Raw genomic sequence first — 26,658 nt, 5'->3', positions numbered from 1 at the left:
TATGGGAAGCACTGAAACCGCCCACCCTGGCCAGGCGCCATAGTAACCATTTGCATGCGTGGTTTTTCTACAGGAGGTCCTGGTAAGGAACAGGGAGCTAATAAGCCTCCACCAACCAAAAGAGTTCGGGAAAGGTCAAAAGGAGACACCACCTGTCTGACCACTTCCCAGAATCCTTCTCTTGGGCATCCATCTTGGCCGAACAAGGCATGCACCACCAGGAAGGACTCTGAGTCAGAATGATTGGCTAAGGACAACCTGGAAACTAATCCCATCACCATAAAACCCGAGACTGCAAGCCATGTGACAGAGCTGTTCTCCTGGATTCCCTTACCCTACTGCTCTCCACCTGGCTGCCCTTTCCCAATAAAATCTCTTACTTTGTCAGCACATGTGTCTCCTTGGACAATTCATTTCCGAGTGTTAGACAAGAGCCCGGTTTTGGGCCCTGGAAGGGGTCCCCCTTCCTGCAACACCTTCGTAGGTGGTGGTTTGGTGGTTTAGTCGCTAAGTCATGTCCTACTCCTGCGACCCCATAGTCTGTAGCCCACCAGGCTCCTCTGTCCCTGGGTTTCTCCAGGCAAGAATACTGGAGTGGGTTGACATTTTCTTCTCCAGGCTGACCTGGGTTTGAATCCCTGCTCTGCAGTTTCCTCGCTGTGTGACTTGGGGCAGTTGTTTTGAACCTCGGCTTCCTCACACTGGAAAATGGAGGGGACAGCCATCTCCCCATGTTGCGGAGAGGAATCACTGAAATCATGCAAAATGCCAGGCAAGCCCTCAGCAAAATGGTAACTTTCAGGTGGGGGATGTACCAGAGGTCCTTGAATTATTTGCATTTCCTCCCTAAAAGCCACGTGGCGTGAAGCCCCTTGTTTCATGCACCGGGAAGCAAACCAGGCCTGTTCAGGGTGCATGCTGTGCTCTCCGAAGCTCCCACACGGTTAAGCAGGCTTACCATCCACTTCTCTGTTTTGAGGGCAGTGACCACGTTCTTCATCTTCATCTGGAGCTCCAGGATCACCTTATCATCATCTGCTGTTTTTACATTTTTACTTTGATAAGCAACCATTTCTGTAAATTTCAGTGCTTCTAAAACCTACTAATCATCTTCCCCTCCAGCCACTCAGACTTGAAACCTGAGCCTTGTTTTCCAGGTCCCTCCCCCTGGGTCTTATTATCATTCACCAATTCTGCTTTTCCCACCAAAATCTTTCTCACATTTCTTTCTTTTCGTCTGCATTACCGTGTTTCTCCGTATTAGCTGCTCTTTTTCTCACTTCCACGGGCCTGGCTGCTAGGCTAAATTTCAGAAGACACCTGTCAGGCTTTCGGCATGACATCCCTTTGGTGGCTTTCTACTCTTTGGCAGATCACAAGTGAAATGCCTTTGTGATGCATTCAAGCCTGTCTGCTCTGGCTCTAACTGCCTTTCCAGAGACCTCTTCTGCACTCCCTTAATACTTCACAATCCAGTTGAACTCAAACTCTTTAGCGTCATCTTCTCTTTGGAGCATCACCTCCTCTTACTGATAACTACATCCACCACTGCAAAGTCTTCCCTTAACATATAAGCTCAAGTCTTTCCCACACCTTCTGGAGTCCACTTTCCTTCCTTTCAAAGCCGAGGTTTTATGAGAATAGTCTACTCTTGTAACCTCAATTTCCCCTATCATCATCACCCACTTCATTGCCATTGGATTCAGCTCTCTCCACTCCACTGAAACTGCTTCATCATGAAGAATTTTTGGTGCTTAACCGACATCTCAGCGGCTACTATACAGTGATTGAAAGCTAGCAGCCCAGGGCTTTGATTTGATCTTGGCTGGTCTGCGCACTGTCTTAAAAGGGACTATAACTAGGATGGGACTGTAATGAGCGGCTTGGCATCATTATCTTACTCTTGGCCTTCATGCATTATGCTATCTGCCTGGTTGCTAAAAGCATTTGAGTTTGTTTCAGTGTAGTTTCCTCCCAGAGCTTCTCAGACCACTCTTCCCCCTAGACAGTGTGATATCATGAACAGAACATGGGCTTTGGAGTCAAGACAGATGTGGGCTTGAATTCTTGCCTGCCTCTTACTAGCTGTGTGAATTTGGACAAATTGCCTGAGTCTCAATTCTCTTATGGTAAAATGAGGATAGTTATGCCAATATGGCAGTGGGGTTGGCAGGGGGGAAGTTTGGTAAAGGTGGCTTTAAAAATTATATGAGTTAATGTAACTAATGCAACATTTAAAACAATGCCTTTCCTGTAGAACCTGTTCCATGAATCTGTGAATGTGTTCCTTTTCTTGCCTTCTTCTCCAGCATAGCATCTCCAAAGTAGCTGTGTCTACTCGCGTCCTGTCCCTTAACAGGCATTCCCTCCTGTTCCTGGAGGTGGTATCTGACCCTTTCATCTCAATTCTGAGTCCTCAGGACCCCAGGCCCTCTGTTCCACCCTCATGTCACCTTCCCCTTCGCCTCAGCTGCTCCTCCTGACTCAGGATATGCCCTCAGAAATCATCCTTCCCATCTGGACATGGTCCTGTTTTCTTCACTCACATTCCCTCCCTGAACAATTTCACTCACACCCATGGCTTCAGTCACCTTAAAGGTAACTCCCAAACCTGGCTCTGGTCTCCAGCTGCTCTTTGGACATCACTATAACGCACCTTCCTTTCTTTCTGGCTTCCTTTCTCGCTCAGCATGAAATCTAGTCTTTCCCCCAGTGTTATGGACTGAATATTTGTTCTTCCCAAATTCAAAGGTTGAAACCCTAACCCTACCCCTCAATGTGATGGTATTTGGAGATGGGGTCTTTAGGTGGTCATGTGAGGTCATGAGGGTAGAGCCCTCATGAGGGGATTAGTGCCCTTATTAGAAGAATAACTTTTCTTCTCCTTGGAAGAAAAGTTATGACCAACCTGGACAGCATATTAAAAAGCAGAGACATTACTTTGCCAACAAAAGTCCGTCTAGTCAAGGCTATGGTTTTTCCAGTACTCATGTATGGATGTGAGTTGGACTATAAAGAAAGCTGAGCACCGAAGAATTTATGCTTTTGAACTGTGTTGGAGAAGACTCTTGAGAATCCCTTGGACTGAAAGGAGACCCAACCAGTCCATCCTAAAGGAAATCAGTCCTAAATATTCATTGGAAGGACTGATGCTGAAGCTGAAACTCCAATACTTTAGCTTCCTGATGCAAAGAAGTGAGTCATTTGAAAAGACCCTGATGCTGGGAGAGATTGAAGGCAGGAGAAGGGGATGACAGAGGGTGAGATGGTTGGATGACATCACTGACTCAATGGACACGAGTCTGAGTGGACTCCAGGAGTTGGTGATGGACAGGGAGGCCTGACGTGCTGCAGTCCACAGGGTTGCAGCGTCGGACACGACTCAGTAACTGAACTGAGAAGGGCAAAAGCAATCTCTTCTCCTTCTCTCTCTCCCCACTTTCCTGCCTCCCTCCACATGTGAGGACATAGTCAGGATGTGGCCATCTACAAGCCTGGAAGAGATTCCTCATCAGAAACCAAATCAGCCTGCACCTGGGTATTGGAATTGCTGGCCTCCAGAACAGAAAATAGATCTGTTACGCCACTCAGTTTATGGTGCTTTAAAATAGCAGCCTGAACAGACTAATACCCCTGCAAAGCTCTGTATTATCTGGTTTCTGCTAACTCCTCTGACCTCATCTCTTCCTACTCTTCTCTTTGCTGGCTCAGCTTTAGTCACACTGTCTTCTTTGGGTTTTTCAAACATACTAAGCACACTCAGGCTTCAAGGCCTAGGCACTTGAATTGGTGTAAACGAGTGTGCTTTGTGGTGAGTTGTCCATAATGCCCCAGAATTGATAAGCAATGTTTTGTACCTGTGCAGTTTTAGGGACAGACTTTTATCAGATTCTCAGTCTGAACACCAACACCCCTGCCTCCCCGCAATTAATCGCTCTGATCTCTCCTCGTCCTGTCCGGCTCTACACTGCGGCTGTTGATCTAGTGGAAACAGACTGTTATCGTCACTCCTTCCCAGCCAGCACATGAAGCCTCACAGAGCCCGGCTGGAGCCTACCTGTCAGGCTGTGTGTCCAGTTCTGCTGCTCTTTGCACTTGCAATCCCTCCTGCCTGGGACGCCCTCCCTCCCCACTCCCGCCTGGTGAACTGCCCCTCATCCTTCAGGCAACTGTTAGAGGCGGTTCGACACTGGCCTCCTCACCCCATGGCCAGGCAGCCTTGCTTCCTCTGTGCCACCGTGTGCTCGGTCTCGCCTCCACTGAACAGCCCCTGGATGACAGGGGGTTGTTTACCTGAGTGTGTGTGAGGTGTGTGATGAGAATGTGTCCCGTGGTGCCTGGGGGCAGAGACTCTGCCTCTGACACCCCAGAATCCCAGAGCTGCATGAACGAGTGAATTTCTCCTTGTCCCAGGCCACAAGGAGCCCCACCTTCTCTACTGTTATTCTTCAAGGCAGCAAGACATGACTTTGTCAACATTTATTGGGTTTCTTTGATTGCCTCTGGTCTGGCTTCAGAAGGGCTCTCTGGGTTCCTCTGGCCTTGTTTCTGGGCTGCTGCAGCTGCAGTTTTTAAGGCTCTTTTTTGCTTCTTCAGCTTTTGAACCTCTTGGAAAACCTGGGGATAAGAGGGGATGGGATAAGCCTTTGTAATACTATGCAAAACTGCAGACTCGAAGCAGCTGGGGTGGGGAATGACTCCCTCAGATGGTCACCCCAGCCTTTCTCCATGGACTTGGTGACCTGGGAACCACAAGGCCTCAGGCCCAGCTCCACGCCTTGCTCAGACTCAGACGACCCCTCCCTCTGCTCTCGCCACCACAGTGGGACCAACCAAAGCAGCAGTTCTGAATCGTACCCGAATGCACAGAGCCTTCTTAGTTGCCAAGCGTCGGTGGATTTTCCGGTGGTACGCAGGGGGAAAGGTGTACTCAATCCCCAGCTCCTTACATGTCTTCTCAAAGACAGGATAGTTGGTCTTGCGGAGGTTTTTGAGCATCTTTTGCCTCTTGTCAATGCTCATCAGCAGATAGCGCTTGTGGGCTTTGTCCTGTATGAGAATTGGTACTACTTTGAGTATTATGTAAATAAGTGGGTGCCACTTCACAGAAACAAAGCATGATCATTTTACCATGGCACTGAAACAATCTTAGGCAAATATCAGCGCAACTCTGAGCTAGGCAGTGTCACTCCCATTTTACAGATGGGAAAATAAAGGCTCAAAGATGTTAACTGATTCATTAAAGGTTTCAGAACTGTGCTGGGTCAGGACCGTCAGTCTGGAATCCAAGTCTGGTGGTCAGACTCCACATCTCATGCTCTTTCCCCTCCACCCACCCACTCAGCCTCTCCACAGCTCAGCACACTGTCAGCTGGGGTGGGAGGAGGGAAAGCCAAGGAAGACCCCTGCCCACAGCCAAACACTGCTTCCTCAGTTGGGCTGGTGTCCATCCTCCAACTCTGAGCTCATGGAACAGCTCAACTAGCTTCAGGGAAGAGAGGTGCCAGGGGTGGAGCCAGACCAGTTTGTGTTAACAACTGTGTGTTTATTAAAAATACCAGCAATTGCTTCATTACAGCAGCTCTGCGTCCGACACTGTGCTGAGATCTGGCAGACCGGTTAGGAATGTGGGTCTGGAGCAAGACCACCAAGTTTCAAGTCCCAGCACAGCATTTCCTAGTGGTGTGCCTGCAGGGGTAACTTAATCATGCCCCGCCTAGATTATTCTTCCATACTACGGGCTACCAAGAAGAGTTATGAGGGTTAAATGAACTGGTGCACATACAGCATTTAGTATGAGGCCTATAAATAAGGCCTCAGGTTGGCTGCCATTATATTCATACAGTCCTTGCAATCCTCTCAGCAGGTACTAATTCGGTCCCCATTTGACAGACAGGGGAACTGAGGCTTGGACAGGTAACTTCCCCAGAGACCCACAGCTAGTCAAGTGGCAGTGGTAGAGCTGAGTTTTGAACCCAGGCCAATCTGACCCCACTCATACACTCAGCAACTACTGAGCGCCCCTGTGTGCCACACCCTGTGCCCTTGCTCTGAAGTTTGTGCTCTTCTTGACCATTAACGACCCTCAGCCTGCCCTGTAAGCCTCCCTTGTCTCCCCCGGAGGCGGGAGGGAAGTGTGTTTCCCACTGCAGCTGAGGGGCGGGTGCTCTGCTGCTCTGGCCACCTGGCTGCTCAAGCTGCATCTCCGGACCCGGAGCCCCTCAGTGCTCAGGCTCCTCTCCCCACAGCTGCTGACGTTTAGCTCTGAGTGAGGCCCAAGGGTTACCTTTCGATGTTTCTGCATGTGTTCTTCATAACTGCGGATCTTGACAGTCAAGGCAACAACTGAAACCACAAACCACAGAGGATGAGAGACAGGCACAGAGGAAGGAAGGGCCAGACCTCGGTTATGTTCTAAGACCTCAAGGAATAACAATCACCAAAGCTCTTGTACAGCTCTCCACCATTCCCAGAGCAGTCTGAATTTTAAGAGCTCAAAAGTCTGGAATATCTTGCCTTTAGAATGCAAAGCCTGAGGAAAGGAAGTTCCTTAATCTTATGAAGGTCTCATTGCCAAACCCCAAACACCCAAATCAGCATTCTTAATGGTAAAACTTTAGAGCATTCCTATTAAATTCAGGACTTAGTCAGGAATGCCTGCTCTCATGGTTACAGATTCAATACAGCCCCAGAGGTCCTTGCTAAGGCAATAACTGAAGATCCCCAAACTGTCAAGGGTCTCCTCCTTGCCTCTTTCCCCCACTGCCATCCTTATCTCTGTGTTTTCACTAATGAGTTTTCAGAATTATCAGCTCCCATTCATCTTAAAGCCTCAGAACATCCTTCCTTCAGGTATCCTCTTGTTTGGCTCAAGCCTGTGTTGCAGAGATAGGGACAAAGGCAAAAGCAGAAGATGGCCCCAAGGAGAGGTTGTCACTACAGAAGGCCCTTCCTGTATGCAGTACACTGAGTCCTGGGAGCACTGCAGAGAGTGCGGCGGGGACATTGGCCCTGACCACGCGCCCTTTCACATCACCTTAGCCGCAGAGCACAGAGAGGAACAAGCTCCTTAGGAATGTCACCTGAGCTCATATAGAGATATGACTACATCACGGAGCTCAGAAAACAGAGTCCAGTTTTCCTTGGTCCTTCCTGTCTCCCCCTTTATTAAGCCACATCTAATACCAGTGTATTTGCAGATGAGGGACCTGAATCAAGTACCAGCTAGAGGACTATCCTGCACCCTGACTCCCCAAGGGCCCTCCCGACCAACTTCGAGCCTCCAGGGAGCTGGTGTCCTTTGGGTTTTCCACGACCTTGCTCATCAGCTGCTCTTTCTTGATTTTTAGCATTTCCTTCTGTTGAAGATAGAGAGAGAGAATCTGAGAGGTCTGCCACCCCCTAAGAACTGGCCCTCATGCCTCCAAGTACAGGGCTGCAGTCATAGCGACCAGGTCACAAGGCTCAGGGACTGACTTCACTCAGCTCATCAGGGTATGGCCTCTGGCCAATTGCATGGCTGCTCACATCTAGGTGAGCCGAAGGCCAATGCCACTGACAAAGAATGTTGGATGAACGTTGCTCACTCATGCGGGCATCAGATTTTTATCGAGTACCTACTGTTTGTCAGGTGCTAAGGGTACAACGAGGAACAAGCCGTACCCTTAGTCCTTGCCCTGGAGATGCTCAGTCTGGGATACTGACAAGTGGATACAGCATGACAGTGCGATAAGCACTCTGACTTGAGAAGCATGGGCTGGGGGCTGCTAGCAGGGTAGGAGGGAGTCTCCAGAGGAGGACAGAGAGAGGTCAAAGCTTGGCAGAGGCCACTCACCTTGTTGGCCATTTCCAAAGATATGAGTCTTTTCACAACATCATCAACCCTGTGGGAAAAAAACCACAGCAATGAGAGACGGGTGTGGAGGGAAAGGGGGAAGGGGAAGCAATGCTGTTTTCATTTGAGTTTGAAAAGCAAGAATGGTTAAAAATTTCTTTTACAACAGGAGCCTCTCTGGAAGTGGGGTGCCATTTCTCAGGAATTAAAAGTCCGCATGGATCTGATCTGCTAGGCTGAGAAAATGCAATGATGTGGTAACAGGAAACTGGGGCTGTCAGCTTGAGTGTTCCAGGTTCATTGCAGGGAGGGCAAAAGAGGATTTCCATTTTAGCTGGGATATGGCTCAGTCTGTCTTGAGACACGTCAATTCTACAGTCACTGTTTCTTTCTCCTGTCACACTGCACTGTGGGAGGGACTGGACGGACTGCCCAGCTCCCACTGCACAGGACAGGGGCTGCACACAGGGGCCTGGTTTTGATGTCTCTCAGCCCTGATTCCCCTTAGAAGCTGTATGACATTGGGGAGTCTGATACTCTACAAAATGGGGACACCATGTCTTCCCTCACAGGATTGAGAGATGCAAGATTTCTACAAAGACCTGTGAGGCATGGTGCCTCCTTGGTATCTAATGGCAGAGGGTCTTTACCCAGAGCATAAAAACAGCAGGCAGGTATGCTCCATCTGGCTCGCCTGCCCACTCACTCTCATCATGCCTGGGCTTCTCTGCCCTGTTTCACAGTCAAGCTTCAGATCCAGCAGGTATCTCCCTCGAAGCCCTCTCCTTGCCAATCCGCCCAGGGCTCTCTGCCTCATCAAGGAGATTTCGTCCTGCTTACTTCTCAATTCCAGGGACATTCTGGTAGTCCTTCAGCAGCATGGAAGGGGGCGGGTCATCTTCTTGGCTTTGCTGGACTGTCAAGCACAAGGATGGAAAACACCCAGAGTCAGCTCTCACTGCCCGTCCTCCCAGACCTGGCTCTTCCCATCACCTCTGTCAGAGACACCCAGGGTCTCAAGCAAGGCACTGGTATCTCCGGGTTCAGTTTCTCCTCTGCAAATCCTGTGGGCATCTGCCTTGATATTTCATGCTGGGAGTAGAGAGCCTTTCCCAAGACCCTGTACTGTGCCTGTGCCTCTCACACACCTGTCTGGCTCTACAGTTATCAGATGTCCCGCTAGGATGGGTCCTCCTGTGGACAGACTGAGTTCGACTCCCTTTGAATCCCCTCCAGTCTGGTCCTGTGGCTCAGCACAGAACAGGCACTCTACAAATACTCGCTGGCTGACTGCATGAATGAAATAAGGGGTTTACTTAAGGAGATATCTGAAAGGTAAACACCAGATAGAGATCACAAGAAAGCCTCAGCCTTGGTGTGTGCTTGCAGGTGAGGGAGAGACAAGGCAGAGATCAACTTGTCCTCTCCACTCTGACCCTGCTCTGCCATTACACTAATAATATTAAGCAAATAATATTAAGATCTAGTAAGAGAAATCTGAACAGCTATGCAGACTGCCTGGGGATGGGAAACCAGGCTCTCCACCTGGGAAGGGCGGACACAAAGCGCTGTATTTTAGGTAAGCCTCGGTAGTGTAAGGCCCCTGCCTCTCAATGGTTCATTTCCACTCACGCCCACTCTAAAAGCCCCTGTTCCCATCCTCCCCTCCCCCTGCCCTTCATGCAGGATCCAGGCCTACGACTTTGTTGCAAGGTGAATGTGGGCTTCTTCGCAGGACCTCTGCACAATCACCCCTCTACGCCTGCCTCTGGGTGGCTCTAAGTAGCCACCTCAAGCCTTCCAGGCAATTGAATCTCTCTTCCGCCTCAAGTCGCATCCAGTTCCTACCTGGTTTCTGGGTGGCATATCCGCGGGCAGCCTGGAGGATTAGACCTACGCAAAAAAAAAAAAAAAGGGGGGGTGCTTAGGTCCGTCTCCTTCAACAGTCCAGCCGTGATTCTGGTCTATGGCCGCCGCATTTCTTCGGCACCGGGATACCCCATGTCTCTCCCACCTCACCTCACTTCTTCCCACCCACCACTTTTTCTCCTGCCGCTACACCGTCCCCCAGTAGCCTCTTTCCCCTCATATCCTCTATATCCTCCAAATCCTATTTCTCTACTCTCGCTGTCCGGCTTCTCAGCTCACCTCCAGGACTTGAGGGAAGGTCCCGCTGGACGGAGAGAAGCTTGGCGCACCCTCCGCCCGGCAGCCCGAGGACCGGGGGCTGTGTCACTGCCTGGGTTCGAATCGAACTCAGCGCCCTCCACGCCGCCCTCAGCATGGTGACTTCTGACCCTCAATGGACCCGCGCACGGCCGCGTCGTCTTCGCGCTACGGACTGGGTTACACGGGCGCCGCCATGTTGGCTCCGGCTCGACCAATCGAGTGCAGTTGCGAGACCGGAGCAGATGAGGACCGAGATGATGGATTGACAGGTAGGCTTCCGTGATGACGCGGAGTTCGGTCAAATGGAGAGGTCTGGTTAGCTATAGCGCTCCAGTACTCTTGCCTGGAAAATCCCATGGACGGAGGAGCCTGGTAGGCTGCAGTCCATGGGGTTGCTAAGAGTCGGACAGGACTGAGCGACTTCACTTTCACTTTTCACTTTCATGCATTGGAGAAGGAAATGGCAACCCACTCCAGTGTTCTTGCCTAGAGAATCCCAGGGACGGGGGAGCCTGGTGGGCTGCCGTCTATGGGGTCGCACAGAGTCGGACACAACTGAAGCGACTTAGCAGCAGCAGCTGCAGCAGCGCGAGACTGGAGGGGCTTGGTTGCCTGGCCCTGTTAGTGGCGTGCGGTGCTGTATCAACTCTAATGCCACCTTTTCTTGATCATGCATCCGGCCCTTAATCCCACTCCAGTTTCCTGACGAGTTATCCTAGGGGCTTCCCGTGGGCCTGTCAGTGGTCTTCTTCCCCCGACCTAGTATTTCCATCCCCTCTCTCCCTCTCCCCGGAGAGTGCAGGATGGGGCCCCTAAGAACTGCTGGGTTTCAGCCTCTTCTCGGGCAGCATTGCAGCGTGGTGACTGAGGTCGGTGATTTTGGACAGCTGGAATCCTAGCTCAGCTGTTTGCTGGCTGTGTCACTGTGGGCAAGTCACTCAACCTTTCTGGGCTCCAGTGTACTTACTCCATGATAATGGGGGTGGTAATAACAGTATCTTTATTTTAGGTTGTTAGAGGGTTAACTGAGACAGTTGTGTGCAAAGCACCAGGACTATAGTAAGTATTCAAGAAATATTAGTTTTGATATTTGTGAAATGAGGGGTATAAGGACAAATGCCAGCTTCACAGGTGGCTAAGTGGTAAAGAATCTGCCTGCTGGAGTTGCAGGAGGACAGATCCCCTGGAGGAGGAAAGTAGTCTTGCCTGGAGAAGCCCATGGACAGAGGAGCCTGGTGGGCTACAGTCCATGGGGTTGCAAAGAGTCGGACATGACTGATCCACTGAGCATGCAGGCATGGACAAATGCCAATTAAAAGTAGGAAAAATATACCTTAATTTCTCCCAGTACAAAATAGAGAAAGACTCCTCCTCTTTGCTTTTCTTTTTTTTTTTTTCTCTTTGCTTTTCTTAAAGCATTTACTTTAGAATACATGTAACTGAATTCTTTTTCTGCCCTTTTGAGATGTGTGTAAATCTTTTTAAAAGCTAAATAGGCCTCTTGCCAGTTTTACCACTCCGGGATATCTTTCTCAGGGACCTGGGAGTGGTCTGTTTGAAATGTAATCATGAAGAAAGATAGAGCCCTTGTCTCCCAGTTTCTGTGGAAGAGCAGGAGCTGGTCTCCAGCTTCAAGTTGCAAACCTCCCTCCTCTTATAAAGATATGAGAAATTTATTTTTCCTTTGAATAAAGACAGTTAGCAAACCCAGGTTGGCTACCCCATTTCCCAGCTGAATTTAGGATGACCCTTGTGTGACAAATAGTGCTGTCAAGTCCTCTTGCTTGAGAACTAGTTATTGATTATCTTGAGAAAATGTATGCAGTGAGTTGTGTCCGCTTCACTGTGTAAAAGTGTTAAGATTTCTTTTCGTCTTTGCAAACTCTTGAGCTGCTTGCCCATGACATTCTGGTTTAATTCTCGCCCAATTAAAAATTTTTTTTCTTCCTTGTCTACCCTTGTGGACGGGTTTTATAGGCTGGTGGGAGATTTTGTTTTTAATTATATTTATTTTACAGGGGTTACTTGTTTCCGAGGTCTGTTTGCCACGGCCCCAGTTACCTGTGACTCCCTTGGTAACCATGGCCACTGTGCCCTGATGGTCATTTTTCAGGTCCCCATCACTAGAATGGGAACTCTTTGAGGATGGACTAAGCCTAGTCCTTTTGGAACCCTGCTGCCAGCACAGCGCCTAGGTGCTAGTTGAATGAAGGAATTAAAGAAAGAATAAATAAATGAACTATTCTGAGGAGCACCCCACCCCTACGATCGCTCGGGCTCTGAAAAGAAAAAGAATAGAGATTCAGGCACACTCAAGAGTTGCTCAAAATCAAGCCAAACCAAATCAGACTATAAACCACTTTAAGAGACTGAAATTATAGGAATCAAGTACCGATTATACGAAACAAAGGCTAGTAAACAGGGTGGACCAAGCTTTGTCTGGCCTTTGAAGTAGGAGACCCAGTCCATGGAGATTGGGAAGATGGGGAGGAATGCTGAGGGTCAAAGACAGGGGGAGGCTGGGAGCCTTTCTGCTTTTCCTGGGGCTGAGTGGTTTTTTAGTGATGGGCTTACTAGCATTCTTTTCTCTGGATAGCCCAGGCTTATCAAGGAGCAGGCCCAGGTGGGGGGTCCCAGGAAGCCCTAGAAGCCCCCAAGACCCTCCGCCCCACTGACCCGGAGTCCTTGTAGTAGAGGGAAGTCAAGCAGAGGCTCAAAGATACTGTCGTCCTCCGGATGTGGGACTAGGGGCTCTGGGGTCCCCGGGGAGCTGGTCTGGAACCAGAGGTTCTCGTAGGACTTGGGACTGGGGGTGAGGCCCTCCAAGAGGGGCTGAGTTGAGTCGCAGCGGAGGTAGTGCCCAGGCCCTGGGCCTGTGGGGCTGCCTAGCACCTGCACGTAAAGCACCTGGTCGCTGTTGCCAGACTGGGGCTGAGGCTGAGTGGAAGGTACTCTTGGGTCCCCCTGGAGCACATAGGCCTGGACGAGGGTGGAGAGGCTACCGGTCCCTGAGCTGTCATTGGACTCCCAGGGCCCTGGCTTCTTCTCTTCCTCCTCCAGCACCGTGATCTTGGTGATGGGTGGCATGCCGGGGTCCCGAAGGCTGGGCAGCTGAAAGATATCCTGACATAAAGATGTGTGGTGAGGGCCTGGTTCATTTCAGATGTCTGTTCCAGCCACTGTCCCTTCCTGCACTGGGGTGGTGGTGGTGGGGGGGGGCATTCCTGCTGTTCCTTGCTGGGACGCAAAGGGTTACTCAGAGGATGCAAAGCACCTCATATGTGCCGGACGCGTGCTATGTGCTGTTCAGACTTAGCCCAGTAAATCTCCCCAGTGCTTCTGTGTGTGATTTGTCCCATTTCACAATGAGGTGACTGAGGCTTCGAAATGGGTGGAGCTGGGATTCACACTCAGGCTTGCTTTGCTCTATAAAGAGGTGAAGTGATAGGAAGGCCTGAGTACTCATTCTTGGGGGAGTTTCCCTTCACTTTGAGCTTGGGGTAGGAGCCTAACCCTCAGACCCATTTCCCTCTCCCTCCAGTGTTCTCACCTCTGCCGTGATGGTTGGCACCCAGGAACCCAGGCTGCTGCGGGATGGGTCTGGGACATTCGGCCAGAGGGAATACTTCCTGCTGGAGAAGAGGGCAGGTGAAGGCTGGGTCAGCATGCCATCCCGTCCTTCCAGCATTTCTCCCACCTACTCCCAGGAGCAGAAGGGATGACCCCTTCATGCAGAGAGGAGAAGGAGGGGGGCCCTGACTCCCAGACCTGAACCCTGTGGCCTGGCAAGTCTGAGAGGAGCCAGCCTTGCTCACCTGGGCCTTCAGTTCCCTTCGGCAGGGTTACCTGGGTGTCAGGTCTCTCAGAAGGACTCACCTGGGTCTGCAGCAGAACTGGGCAGCCCCACAGAGGCAGATGAGCAAGACCAGGAGGCCAAACAGGCCCAGGAGGATGTGCAGCTCAGACTCCTCTGCAGTGAGGGGAAAGCCAGGAGAGGTAAGAGTGCGTGCATGTGAGACTGAGCCTCCACCCTCAGACTGGGCTCCAAGGGCAGGGCTGGGCCGCCACCCTCAGACTGGGCTCAAGGGTAGTGCTGGGTATCCCCCCTCAGAGGACCCGGGCAAGGCTTATCTAGTTTCACAGTGGCAGTCTTTTGGGTTAGGCCCCCTCCCAGCAGCTTTGCCTGACCAGGCCCCATTCTCCCCTTACCTAGAGTCAAGGTCATCAGGGTGAGGCTTGTGCTGTTGGCAGCCCACGCCTGGCTGGTGGCCATGAGTTGGACATGGTACAAGCTAGAAGGCTCCAGGCCACGGAGGACAAAGCTGTGGGTGGAGGCATTCAGGACAGTGGCTGGGAGTAGAGGAGACTCGTGAGCCTGAGCCTGGCTGCTGAACCTCCCCAAGGCCTCTGAGCACCCCCTCCCAGGCCTTCTGGGGCTGTGGGTCGCTGAGGATAGACTCACAGAAGGACTGGTCCTGAGTGTTGGTCCAGAAGATGGTGTAGTGGGTAAGGGGGCTCTTCCCCAGCTCAGGGGCCTCGGGCACCCACTCCAGCTGGGCCCACGTCTTGCCAATGTGCCTGAGATGCAACTCTGGGCCATGGGAGGGGGCTGCCGGAAGAGAGAGATGCAGGGGCTGATGGGGAGTGGGGTGGGGATGAGGGAGCCTAGTTGGACTTCTTGTGGCTCCCCAGACCCAAGAACTGGGACACTTTGTTGGGGTGGGTGGTGTAAGAAAGTTCAGGGGGACTCATATGCAAGCCTCATTTTCCCAAGAACTTTCACTGAATCCCACTGACTGCTAATAAGTGGCTGAGCTGGGATTTGAACCTACTTTTCTTTGACTCCAAAGCCTTGCTTCCTGATTTCTGCCAGGCCTGGTTTTGTCTGGCTCACTATTTGATTTCTGCCACTCGTGTGACACCTGACCAGTTTTTGCCAGAATTGCTCCTTGAATTCTGCTGAGCTTACTTCCCAGTTTCCATTAACCCACCACCTGAGTTCTTTCCAGCTGCAGGGGTCTAGTGTAAGCCAGGGGTGATCTTAGGATTGAGAGAGACCGTTTTCTGGGCCAGAGGTGGGGGGGCGGGGCGGAGAAAAAGTTCTCTCCTAATTCCAGATTTTGGGGGGCCTAGACAGGCCTTGAGAGAGAGGAGGGGATTCTGAAAAAAAGACTTAGTGGCTAACGAACCCATCTCTTGGGAGTAGGCATAGATATGCTGGGAGGGTCCCTTGGTGTCCTGGTAAAGGGGGGTCACCGTGATCTCGTAGAGCTGAAAGGGCCTGATGTTCTCTGTAGAGAGAAAATGGGGGGGTACTCTGGTTAGGGGCAAGCCTCTGATGATGGCTGGGGGCTAACCTTAGACTTCAGGGATAACCTGAGCCTCGTTCTTCAGGTCTGGCCTCTGCAGTCTCTTCTTTAGACCATTTGCTGGGGGTAAGGGACAACAAGTGGGAGAGAGAGAGCTAGAAAGGTGGCAGAGTCAGGGCTAGAAAGAGAGGCTCCAGTTAGATTGCAGGAAGAACTTCCAGATTCGGAGGACATGCGATGAGAATGGCGCAGGAACAGGGTAATATACATCTTTAGCGTGGTTCAGGCAGATAAAATGCTCCCCCTGCTCCCCAGCCCTGCCCATCTGCCCAGCCCCCAGGCCTGTCTCACCCTGCAGCAAGGTCCCTGCAATGCTTCCATTATGCTCCATCCTCCAGGTCATAGGACTGCCGTTGGGGCTGGGGGGACTGAGGCCCCACTCAATCACATAGCCCTGAGGTTGAGGACTGGGGGGCTCCCAGCCCACCCAGAGGCTATGAGGGTCTCGAGCGGTGGTGTGGAGTCTGCCCAGGGGTGGGCCTGGAGATAGAGTAGGAGATGATGTGAAGATGAAAAGAAAGGCCCTAGAGCTAGAAACCTGGGTTCAAGTCTGGCCTTTGCAACTTACAAGCTGGGTGACCTTGGGTAAGACAATATCTGAGCCTCAGATTCCTCATATGTAAGGTGGAAATGATGATAATAAAGTTGTTACCGTGGAGGGTCATGGTGCAGAGTAAGTGAGATGGTACATGAAACAGGCCTGCTGTGGTAATTAATGATGAAAGCTCACCCTGTGTGGTTCTCTGTGTGTATTAATTCACTGAGTCTGCTGACAGTCCCACTGGGGGCACTACTACTGTCCCCAACTTAGCAATAAGAAAATGGAGACAGAGAGGTTAAGGGACTGGTCTAGGGTCACATGGCTGGGAAATGGGAATACTAGCTCTTGTTGTTAATCTCACTTCATGAAGACCCGTGTTCAGGGGCATCTGGGGGTGAGAGTGACTGATCCCCTGAGAATGAACAGTTAACTCAGGGACTATTTTTTTAATATATTTATTTATTTGTCTGTGCTAGGTCATGGTTAAAGCATAGGGGCTCTTTGATCTTTGTTGCAGCTTGCAGGATCTTTAGTTCTGGCATGTGGGATCTAGTTCCTCGACCAGGGATCAAACCTGGGCTCCCTGCATTGGGAGTGTGGAGTCTTAGCCAATGGACTGCCAGGGAAGTCCTAGGGACTATGTTTTAGCTGGAAAACATTAGAACTTTATCTCCCATTTCCTTGGCAGAATAGACTCTGTGTGTGTGTGTGTATGTGTGTGTGTGTGTGTGTGTGTGTGTGTGTGTGTGGGTAGGCACTGCCACCAGCTTAACTTGGTTCTGGCTAGTGATAATAATAGTCGCTAACACATATGGAACAGTTACTTTGTGTAGGCACATATCTAAACTCATGTAATCTTCACAGCAATGCTTTGAGTTAGACACTGTATCATTCCCATTTGCGAGATGAGTAAACTGAGGCCAGGGAGGGTAAGTAACTTGCCCAGATCTCACTGCTAACAAGTAACAGGATTAGATTTGAATCCAGGCAGTCTAGCCTCTGAATTTACTTGCTTAACCACCATACTCTACTAGCTGTGGGCCCCTTTACCTCTGCTTTCCAAGAAAACCACGGGGGTGGGATGCGAGGTCCCAGCTGTGTTATAGGCCTTAAGGACCACCTCCCGGGCTTCTGAAGGCAGTTGGAAGGTACAGTTCAGCTCCGTGGTGTCACAGAGGGTTGGCTCTGCCCCAGCCTGGCCTGAGGGTCTCCGGGAAACCAGGTAACCTTGGATCTGCCCGCTGTCTTCTTCCAGGGCTATTGGCTGTTAGTGGGCATAGGAGGAAAAAGATAAGGGGATGCGCAGCTCATCTTGAGTGTGGGAGAGCTTCTAGATGGAGTGTCCGTGTCCCTGGAACTGAGCCACCCAGACTGGGAGTCAGTCCTCTTCCCTCCCTCCCTCCCTCCCTTCTCCCCTGTGCTAGGTCCTAGAAGAGAGGAAAGGATAAAGTAACTCAGTGTGAGCAGCAGGCACCTAACAAGGTGAGTCCTGCATTGTAGTCTCTGCAGAAGGGCACGGCCCAACTTCCTAGGTGTGTGCAGATCACGTACACATCCAAGCCTGCTAGGCCTGCTGGAGTCCTGAGCCCCAGCTTGCAGCGGTCTGTTTGAATCTGAAGAGGTGGAGGGATGGCCTTCAGAGGGGGTTACCTTCCAGAACAGCTGCACGGCCACCGTCTGGGGGTCCAGCTGCCTCTGCCGCCACCACGTGTCCAGTCTGACGATGGGGGCTGTGGAGGGGGCAGGAGGGGAGGGTCAGGGAGGGCCCCGGAGGCCAGCCTGGATCCTGATGGCTGCTCCCAGCCCCTCACCGCCTGCTCACCCCGTTGTGCAGTGGTCAGCTCCAGGCTGGGGCTCCATTCGCTCCAGTGGCCGGGCAGGCGCCAGCGGGTACAGCGCATTTGTAGGGTGTAGGCTGTGGATGGGAGGAGCCCGCAGAGTTCATACTGGGAGGTCCTGGCGGGCAGGGCGCTCACCTGGTGGAAGACAGGCATGGCTGTCAGCCTGGACCTCTGTGCCCTTCGGGGCCAGCTCAGCTTACCCTCCCCTCAGCCACCCCCACCCCAGCCCCCTCAGGTTGCCCTCTGCCTCACCAGGTCCCAGCCGGCTTCTCCCAGCCGAGGCTGGTGGCGCAGCTCACACTTCTGTTCTATGTACAGACTTGGCTTCCAGGTCTCCCAGCGCAGCCTCAGGCAGCCTGGCTGGGGCGGGGCCACCGCAGGGCTGGGCTCCAGGGCCCACAGTGTGGGGGGCTCCAGTTTCACTGCAAGGAGAGGGGTTATCGGACACTTCCTCTGCTTCATCCTCCAGGGCTCTGTCCTGGCTTCCCCTGTCTTCCTGTCTGTGGGTCCATTTCTTCTCTGGGTCTCCATTCGTGGGACCTCTATATCTTCCCGTCTCTCTCTGTGTCTCTTCATCTCTGTGTTGTCCTGTTTCTGCAGGTCTGTCTCTGTCTATGAGCCTGTTTCTCTCTCTGTTTCCTATTCTTGCCCCAGGGCCTTTGCACTGGTTGTTCCCTCGGTCTGGAGCACTTACCTTCCGAATATACAGTGTCTTGCTCCCTCATTTCCTCCAAGGATCTTCTCAAATGTCGTCTTCTCAGTGAGGCCTTCCCTGACCGCCTTCTCCCCAGCTGTCCCTACCCCATCCCCTGCTTAATTTCCTCATCACACATACCATTACCTGACATTTTATTATTCTTTGCCCACCAGAATGTAAGTGGGCAAAATTTCGGGGGCACGATTTTTGCTGTGTTGTTTACTGCTGTATTCCCAGCCCCTAGAACAGTGCCTAGCGCAGAGTGGGCGCTTCAGGAAATTTGCTGAAAGAATGAATGAGTGTGTCTCCTTGCCTGTGTTTCTTCCACATCCCTGTCTGTGTCTCCAAAGCTCTGTCTTCAATTGAATCCCACATTGTTTTTCTCCCTTCTCTTCCTCCAGGTCTTTCAGCATCTTATTGTCTGTCGCTGGGTCTGTGTTTCCCTCCCTGTGCCTCTCTGAGTCTGCTCATGGTGGGGACCTCTTTCCTCCCCTACACCCAGCGTCACCCACCAACGTCCATGGGAGCAAGGCAGAGCTTCGGGGAAACGCTAGTCCCCAGCGCGTTCCTGGCCTGCACCCAGATGCTCATGTTCTGGTACAGCTGCAGGTGTTTGCGGGGGATGGAGCAGTGGCTCTGCCCAACTTCCGGCACGCAGTCAGGGATGGAATCCTTCTGCTTCTGGCATTTGTCCTGGCTCCTGCCAATGGGCCAGGCTTGGATGTAAAGTGGGGGCAGAAAGCCAAGCTCCCTCCTCCTCCCTATCTCTGCCTTGGCTCTCCACCCCAACAGTCCTACCCGTGGTCTGTCCCAGAACCCAAAGCAATGGGCTGGCATAAGGACCCTTACTCACTTGAAGCTCTTCAGGGTGAAGCTGGTGGACAGGTGGGTGTCGGGGCCTGGCTCCCACTGGCAGATGAGGCTGTTGGTTGTGAGGTTCATGATGCAGGATAGGTTGTGGGGTGCAGTGGGAGGGTCTGTGGGTAGGGTGGAGAGAGTGAGGGCTTCAGGTAAGACCACTCAGAAAGCTCCCACTGGGACCAGTTGGGCATTTCCTTGCCCTGGGTCTCCATGGTAAGTGGGTTGCCAACCCACCTGCCATGCCTTTGTCTCCATGCAGAGTGATCCCAGAAGGGCAGCTCTGGGATGAGCTAAGTTATCCACATGTACATGGACAAGTAAACAGAGCCTCCAACCTTCTTAACTCTGCCCTTTTTGACAGTAACAGTGTAGTGTCTGGGTTTTCATCCTGATTCTGCCACTCATTAGTGGTGTGATCTTGAAGTCACCTAATGGCTCTGTGCCTCAGTTTCCTCATCTGTAAAATGGGGGTAATGGTAATATACCTACCACCTAGGGTTACTGTGAGGGCTGAGTGACTTACTAGGTATACAGTGCTCAGAGCAATGCCTGGCATATATGAGTGCTCTGTAAATCTTAACTTTCACTATTATTGATTCTTAAACAAGAACCTTGGTCTCTGTTTTTCATTATGCATTGGCTCAGCACAAATCCATCCTTCTCAGTTTGAGCAGAAGGCTGAGACTGGGGTAGGGGTAGAATCTGGGAGCATGCCCACCTTGTTGAGAATGTCCTCCCTGGAGACACCTTCTTGTGGCTGGGGAGTTGGGCTTACTCGGCAGCCATATGGAGTAGTGGTTACTTGTTTTTGAGCCACACTGCTTAATAAAAAGCTTTATTCCATCCTTATTAATTTGTGACCTCTAGCATGCAACTTTGCTAATGGTAAGGAACCCACCTGCCAATGCAGGAGACATAAGAGACACGGGCTCTATCTCTGGGTCAGGAAGATCCCCTGGAGAAGGAAATGGCAACCCATTCCAGTAGTCTTGCCTGGAAAATCCCATGGACAGAGCAGACTACAGCTCATAGAGTCGCAAAGAGTTGGACACAACTGAGCAACTAACACACACACAGCATGCCACTTAGCTTCCCTGAGCCTCAGTTTCCTCATCTGTGAAATGGGGCTATGTAATACTACCCACTGGTAGGGAAAATGTGATATCATGCTTATAAAGTACTTATTGAGCAAGAACTCAAGAAAGAATAGCTCTTATTAGTATTGGCAGGAGGGCATTGGAGGCAGAGTGGGGGGATGGCCGCAGGGACTCACAGCCCGCCTGTAGCTCAGCCTGGTCCAGGATCTGCAGGCTGTTGCCCCAGTGCAGGCAGCAGGAGAGAAGGACCCGAGAGTGGTTGAGGTGGCGCAAGGTGATGGTGGACTGCAGGGTCCCGTTCGGCAGGTGCTGCTGCCTCTCCCTGGGATGAAGCTCCGGTTCCAGTTTCCATACAACCCGCCACTCGGTGCCCAGGTGGCTGCAGTTCCGGGTGATGATGCAGGAGGCCGTGACTTGATCTCCCAGGCGGATGATGGGGGCTGAGAGGAGGATATGCCCACACTGCTCCAGGCCTGGGGTGGAAGAGAACGGGCCGTAAGTGACTCCTCTGTCCGGCAGAGCTGGCCTCCTAGACTCGGTACCTTTACCTTCTTGCTTTTCCCTCCAAGATTCGGGGGGGGCAGGTGCTGGAATGGCAAGGATGTGTGCAGAGATTGGGAGAGGCTCTTGAGTTGAGATGGAGATAGTGGGGTGGGGGTAAATGTTTATCAACCTGCTATACAGAGGGAAACGGCTCCTGGCTTGTAGCCTGGGCTGCTTTCCCTGGTGTAAATATTCCCACCGTGGCTGATTTCAAGCTACCAGGCTGACATCACTGAGTGTGAACTTGGAAAGAGAGGTACACAATCAGTGCTTGCAAGCCAACACCGGCACGCCACCAGATGGAGACCAGTCCCTCCCCAACAATGGCGAAACAATGGTTAGAATGATAAGAAGCCCGCAGCCACAGCAATCTTTCCAGAATTCATATCTGATTGTTACCCCATCATGACCACAGCACTTCAATGGCATGTTATTCTGAAAGGCAGTACGCTGTGATGGATGAGAGTGTGGATGTTGGAACTAGACTGCCTAGGATTAGAACCTGGTTCTGCTGCTGCTGCTGCTAATCAGTCGTGTCTGACTCTTAGTGACCCCATGGACCGCAGCCTACCAGGCTCCTCCGTCTGCTTAGTAATTTTGTGACCTTGATGTTACCTAGACTTTCTGTGCCCTGGTTTTCTCATCTGTGACATGAAGATAAAAAAGTCCTTAACTTAGTGATATTGGGAGGATTAGATGTGAGAATATGCGTAAGGCACTCAGAACAGTGCCTGGCACATAAGTATTTGCTGCTATGATTAGGTTAAAGACTCAGATCCTTCTCACAGCCCAAGACTTAGATCCTTCTCACAACCCTTGTGGCCTGGCCCCTGCCTAGCCCTCCTGGTTCCAGCGCAGACCATTGTCTCTCAGCTCCAGTCCCTCTAGCCTACATGCTATTCTCTGGAAAGGCCACGCTCCATCCAGTCTCCTGATCTTCGTACCTGTTGATCCTTTCAGAGGTGCTCCTTTTCCTTTCTGCCACCCCTCTTTCACCTGGATGACATTCAGGCATCTTGCAAGGAACCAGACCAGGTTATGACCAATCAGACCATGCTAGGCCCCCTGAACTTTCCCAAAGCTCATATCTTTCGTAATTAGAGAGTCACGTGATTATTTGCTACTCTGTACCCCCAGCTAGAACATAGGTTCTGCGAGGCCAGAATCCCTGCATTCCCAGAGCCTAGTGCCGAGCAGGCCCTTGGTGAATATGTGTGGAATAAGAACAAGCACCGGACCTTGCCCACAATGCCTTCTCTCCTCTCCCAGCTGTTCTGCATTTTGCTGATGGGGATGCGGAAGCCCCAAGAGGAGGAGCAATTTGTTTAGTGTCACAGAGCAAGTTTATAGGGCTCCCATCACATCACAGACTCAGAATTTCAGACCAGAAGGACTCTTGCCAACTGTTTACTTCAAAACTCCACGTAATACCAAGTCCTCTACCACAGGGCTAGGATGATCTGTTTTTGTATGGCTTGCCAGCTGAGAACATTTTTTATATTTCTAGAGGGTGAAAAACCAAACCAAACAACAGATAAGCAAGAACATGCCACAGAGACTGTATGTGGCCTGCAAAGCTGAAAATTACATCAAAGTTTGCTGACCTCTGCTGGGCCTTGGCTTGCATACCCCCAGAGATGGGAGGCTCCGCACCTCTCAAGATAGTCTCCATAGTCTGGAGAGCTCTGCCTGGGATTCATATTTTTAAAAAAAATTATTGTTATTTTTTTGGCAGCACCATGTGGCATGTAGGATCTTAGTTCCATGACCAGGAATTGAACCGTGCCCCCTGCAGTGCGAGTACAGAGTCCTAACCACTAGGGACTCCGCCAGGGAAGCCAGGGAAGTCCTGGAGATTCTTTGCTTCAGGATTAAAGCTGCCTTCTCACGGCTTCCACCCTGATCCCTCTACTGCCCATGAAGGCTGCACAGGACTCAGAGGTTTCTTCTGACAACCTGGTAGAGATTCGCAGACAAGACCCGGGTCTTGTGCACCTTCCCCAGGCTGCCTAGCCGAGGTCCTCTCACTTTTCCTCAGAGGTGGTGGTTTGCCGGCAGAGGTCTGTGCGTGGGAGCCCAGCTACCCTGCATCTGTGGCCCAGTCGATTCTTTGGGGATTCTCTGGGAACCCCAGGAGCACTGTGACAACGCAGGGAAATGACTCCCTCCTCCACCCCCAGCATCTCTCCCTGTGATCCCCCCACCCATGGCACCCTCATCCCTGACCACACTCACTTCTGGGGAGCAGCAGGATGATCAGAGCAGCTCCCACCAGGCTCCAGGCTCCCAGCCCCACCATTGTGCTGGCTTGGTCCTCACCTGGAGGCAGAGGGGGTGGTGAAGGTCATGGGCTTTGGAGTCAGGGCTGAGCTTAGTCTTTGCTCTGCTACAGTGTGGCTTCAACCAGGTTACTTGACCTCTCTGAGCCTGGTTGCTCTGCAAAATGAAGGTAACAAAAACCTATGCTGCATAGGGTTTGGGGAGGAAGACCCAAAATGAAGCAAGTCAAGGGCATCGCACAGTACCTGGCGCATAGGAAATGACTCTTAAATGACTGTTATTATTATATGTGCCTTTAAGGAGAGAGCAGGGAAGGGAGCCACGGGGACCAGCATTCTTCCCGTTCCCTTCTGTTTTAGCCAGTCTCCCAGCCTGCTGAAAGCAAAGCCTGAGATGAAGGCTTGCCTGCAGGTAGTTTATTTGGGGGAAGACTCCAGGAACAGAGTAAGGGAGTGGGGAGAATGAAACGGGTAAGAAGGAAAGCCAACACAAGGGTGCATCATCAAACTGAGGACAGCTGGGGCTCAATCCTGCTGGAATCTTGCAAGGAGCCATGCTGAACATGCCTCAGAACTTGGCTGGCAGACAGTATGGGAACATTGTCCACCAGTTTCTGCCCCTTGTTGGTCAAGGGCTGTTCCTTGGGGTGTTAACTCCCTGGCACGTGTCACATTGCACATGTCTGAGTACCGGGCAGGTCCCCCAAGGTGAGCCATGCTCAAAGAGTCAGAGACGCTCACTGCCTGGCAGAAAGGGACAACTCCACGGAACAGCTGGGGACAGGTTGCACCTTGAAAAGCTGGCTTCCCCAGCAATGGCTAAAGGGAAGGGTGGGTTGAGAGGATACCCCAATTCTGGGCACAGACCTCTGGAGGCCTTCTGGGACCAGATATCCTGTGGTCATGGTGACAGTGCCCAGATGGAGGGAGCATTAGTACATTAGTCTCAGGAAGTAAGCAAAGGTTTCTATTGCTGGCGTGGCTTCCAGCCTTTCCACTCTGCTCCCATTGGGGTCTTGGGGCCAGACACCTGGTCCTCCAGCACTAACTGACGTCTGGGTGGCAGATCAGTGGGAATCGTTGACCAGCTTTTGCATGTACATACATGAACACATACGTGTAGGTGGTGTCCCAACCGATCCCTGGTGCTCAGAAAAGGTTAAGCTTCTTTCGCTCCAAGACAGAGGAGTGAATAAGAACTGCAGATACCCAAAGCTGTTTCTGCCTGCAGGGGTCTTACTTAAATCCCTGGTGCCTCCTTATTATACGTTGCAGGATCAGGATACCAGGTGAATGCTAGCCCCTAAGTCATCTTTTTGCAAATCAGGAAAAAAGCATCCCTTCCTCTGGACAAATGCAGCTCCACACAAGGACCTGGCAACTAGAGAACAGGCTGGATTTCAGCCTCTACTTTCTGGGCAGCTTTGTGCAGTGAGAAACGCGCACAATTGTTCAGAGGACCCCAGTCTACCAGTTAGCGGTTGGCACCCTTGTTCCTCCAGCATCCAGTTTGACTATCCACCAACACACACATGTTGGGGAAGATTTCGTCTCCTTGGCTCAGATTTCGGGACACTAGTGCCCGTTCCTATGTATTTTTGATCATATCCTAGCCCTCCTGCCCAGTGAGGTACCACTTTATCCCTCTCCACTGGCTCCCAGTGGGCAACCCAACCCCAAATCCCAAGGGCCCAGGCATCTTCTCCCTGGGTTGCCAGGGGTTGGCACATTTGGCATCAGTCCCTGGTCCACCCATGGCAGCCTTGGATGTTCCCCACTCCAGCCGAGTGGGATCTGGGACCAGGTGGAGCATGGCGTCACTTTCTGGGGGCCCAGCTTTGAGTCAGACCACCTGGTCTGAACCCCAGGTCCACCACTTACCAGCTTGGCGACCTTGGGCAGATTATTCCACCTTTCTGAGCCTCGGTTACCCCATCTGTGAAGGAAGGATAACAATAGCTCTGGCATCTCCAGGTCGGGTTGAGGATGAAGTGAGATGGTCTGTGCTAAAGGCACTTAGCACGGAGCTTGCATAGAGGAAGCACTCCATGACCATGTTATTTTCATGCACCATAAGGCAGAATACCACCTCATGGAATCAGCACGGTTTAGTACCTCTCTCCCCTGCTCACCAACTGTGTGGTCTCTGCCTCCTAGGACCACCACCTTGCTTTTGTCTGTGTCACATTTCATGTTTCAAAGCCCCGTTTCTGGGTTCCCTGCTCCTTGGCCCCCCAGTCTCCCCCTTTGCTTCCAGCCATCCCTGCTCACTCACTGGACTCTGGAGTCCTAGCCCGTTATGTTGTCCCCTGGGGTCACTGCATCACGAACCCCTGCTCCCCACCACCTTTCTGCTTTCCTCTCCTTTCCATCCCATCACACAGCCTTCTCGCCTCCCCCTTCTCCAGTTCACGCCCCTGTCTCCCCTTCACGTGAAGATTCTTTCCTTGGGAAGAGGGTTGGGGAGAGGAGGGGGCTGGGACAAAACAAAGGGAGAGGACTTCCTAGATGTGGTTCAGACAGAGAAAGACAGGTGGAAAAAGTAGGAAAGTGGGGTGCACAAACCGAAACGCTGGAGAGAGATCACAGAGAGACAGACTGAGGTGGGGAGAGAAAGGAGCCTGAGGCAAGGGATGGTGGTACTCAGAAACATGGCACCCAGAGGCTGAGAAGAAAGAGATACTCAAGAGAGTTTAAGACTCAAGAGACAAAAGGACCCTTGAGAGACAAAAAGAGAGGCATAGAGAGACTCTGAGACAGACTAGACAGGAGCTCAGAGCCAAGCAAGCCAGAGAAGGGCTAAGGAGGAAAGAGAGAAATTTACATGGTATGAAATTTACATGGAGACTGGAGGCAGTTAAGACAGGTTGTCAGAGAGACTTGGAGGCAAATAATGAGTATAACTTTCCCTGAATCCAGCCCTTTCTTGAGTCCAGCTCAGTGTCCCAAAGAGATATTTGTCTGTGACTTCCCAAATGCAGTGCCCACCCCTCAAAAAAGTAGGGGCACCTTGGGAAAAAAGACTCAGTGTTGAGGGCTCCTGGTTCCCAGGGGTAAATTCTTAAGGCTGGAGTGCTGGTCCAAGGTTACCAAGGGGCGCGCGCCCTTGGCAGAGTGGGGGGAGTGGACCTGAGACTCCAGGGTCCCATCATTCCCAGGCCCAGCCCTCCCAGGGGCTCCCCTACTCACGCTGGAGCCTGCGGCCGGCCGGGCACCCGCTGGCCTCCCGTCTCTGCTCTCCTCTTCAAGGCAAGTTCCTGAAAACAGCCGCAGCGGGCTTCTCTCCCCAACCCTGTCGTTAATGGCTCCGTCTCTGACAGGCGCAGGGGCTGCCGATTGCAACACCTGCCCAACTCCTTCCCTCCCTTGCATTGTTGACTCGGGCACGGGCAGCCCCTTCCTCCCCCAGGAAGGAGCCTGGGAGGGA

General features: G+C 51.8%; 2 protein-coding genes across 2 annotated transcripts; both read right to left on the bottom strand.

The window, feature by feature from the left end:
- Positions 1 to 4,464: 4,464 nt before the first annotated feature.
- Positions 4,465 to 10,234, bottom strand: MRPS15 (mitochondrial ribosomal protein S15). Its single transcript, XM_055586372.1, has 8 exons — positions 9,983 to 10,234; positions 9,683 to 9,727; positions 8,675 to 8,750; positions 7,835 to 7,883; positions 7,274 to 7,358; positions 6,287 to 6,345; positions 4,858 to 5,049; positions 4,465 to 4,617 (listed from the first exon to the last, which is right to left on the bottom strand). Exons 1-8 carry the CDS (start codon positions 10,116 to 10,118, stop codon positions 4,480 to 4,482), a joined length of 780 nt encoding a protein of 259 aa, XP_055442347.1. The 5' UTR covers positions 10,119 to 10,234; the 3' UTR covers positions 4,465 to 4,479.
- Positions 10,235 to 12,358: 2,124 nt separating this feature from the next.
- On the bottom strand, positions 12,359 to 25,155 carry CSF3R (colony stimulating factor 3 receptor). Its single transcript, XM_055586373.1, has 16 exons — positions 25,113 to 25,155; positions 23,188 to 23,388; positions 20,586 to 20,882; positions 19,305 to 19,428; positions 18,964 to 19,151; positions 18,007 to 18,176; positions 17,736 to 17,889; positions 17,564 to 17,643; positions 16,964 to 17,177; positions 15,664 to 15,852; positions 15,193 to 15,294; positions 14,466 to 14,612; positions 14,213 to 14,353; positions 13,880 to 13,973; positions 13,554 to 13,632; positions 12,359 to 13,126 (listed from the first exon to the last, which is right to left on the bottom strand). Exons 2-16 carry the CDS (start codon positions 23,249 to 23,251, stop codon positions 12,647 to 12,649), a joined length of 2,523 nt encoding a protein of 840 aa, XP_055442348.1. The 5' UTR covers positions 23,252 to 23,388; positions 25,113 to 25,155; the 3' UTR covers positions 12,359 to 12,646.
- Between the last annotated feature and the right edge of the window lie 1,503 nt (positions 25,156 to 26,658).

This window comes from Bubalus kerabau, chromosome 6, assembly GCF_029407905.1.
Source record: "Bubalus kerabau isolate K-KA32 ecotype Philippines breed swamp buffalo chromosome 6, PCC_UOA_SB_1v2, whole genome shotgun sequence".
NCBI lineage: Eukaryota > Metazoa > Chordata > Mammalia > Artiodactyla > Bovidae > Bubalus > Bubalus kerabau.
The sequence above is the reverse complement of the archived record's forward strand: the minus strand, read 5'-3'. Positions and strand labels throughout refer to the sequence as shown.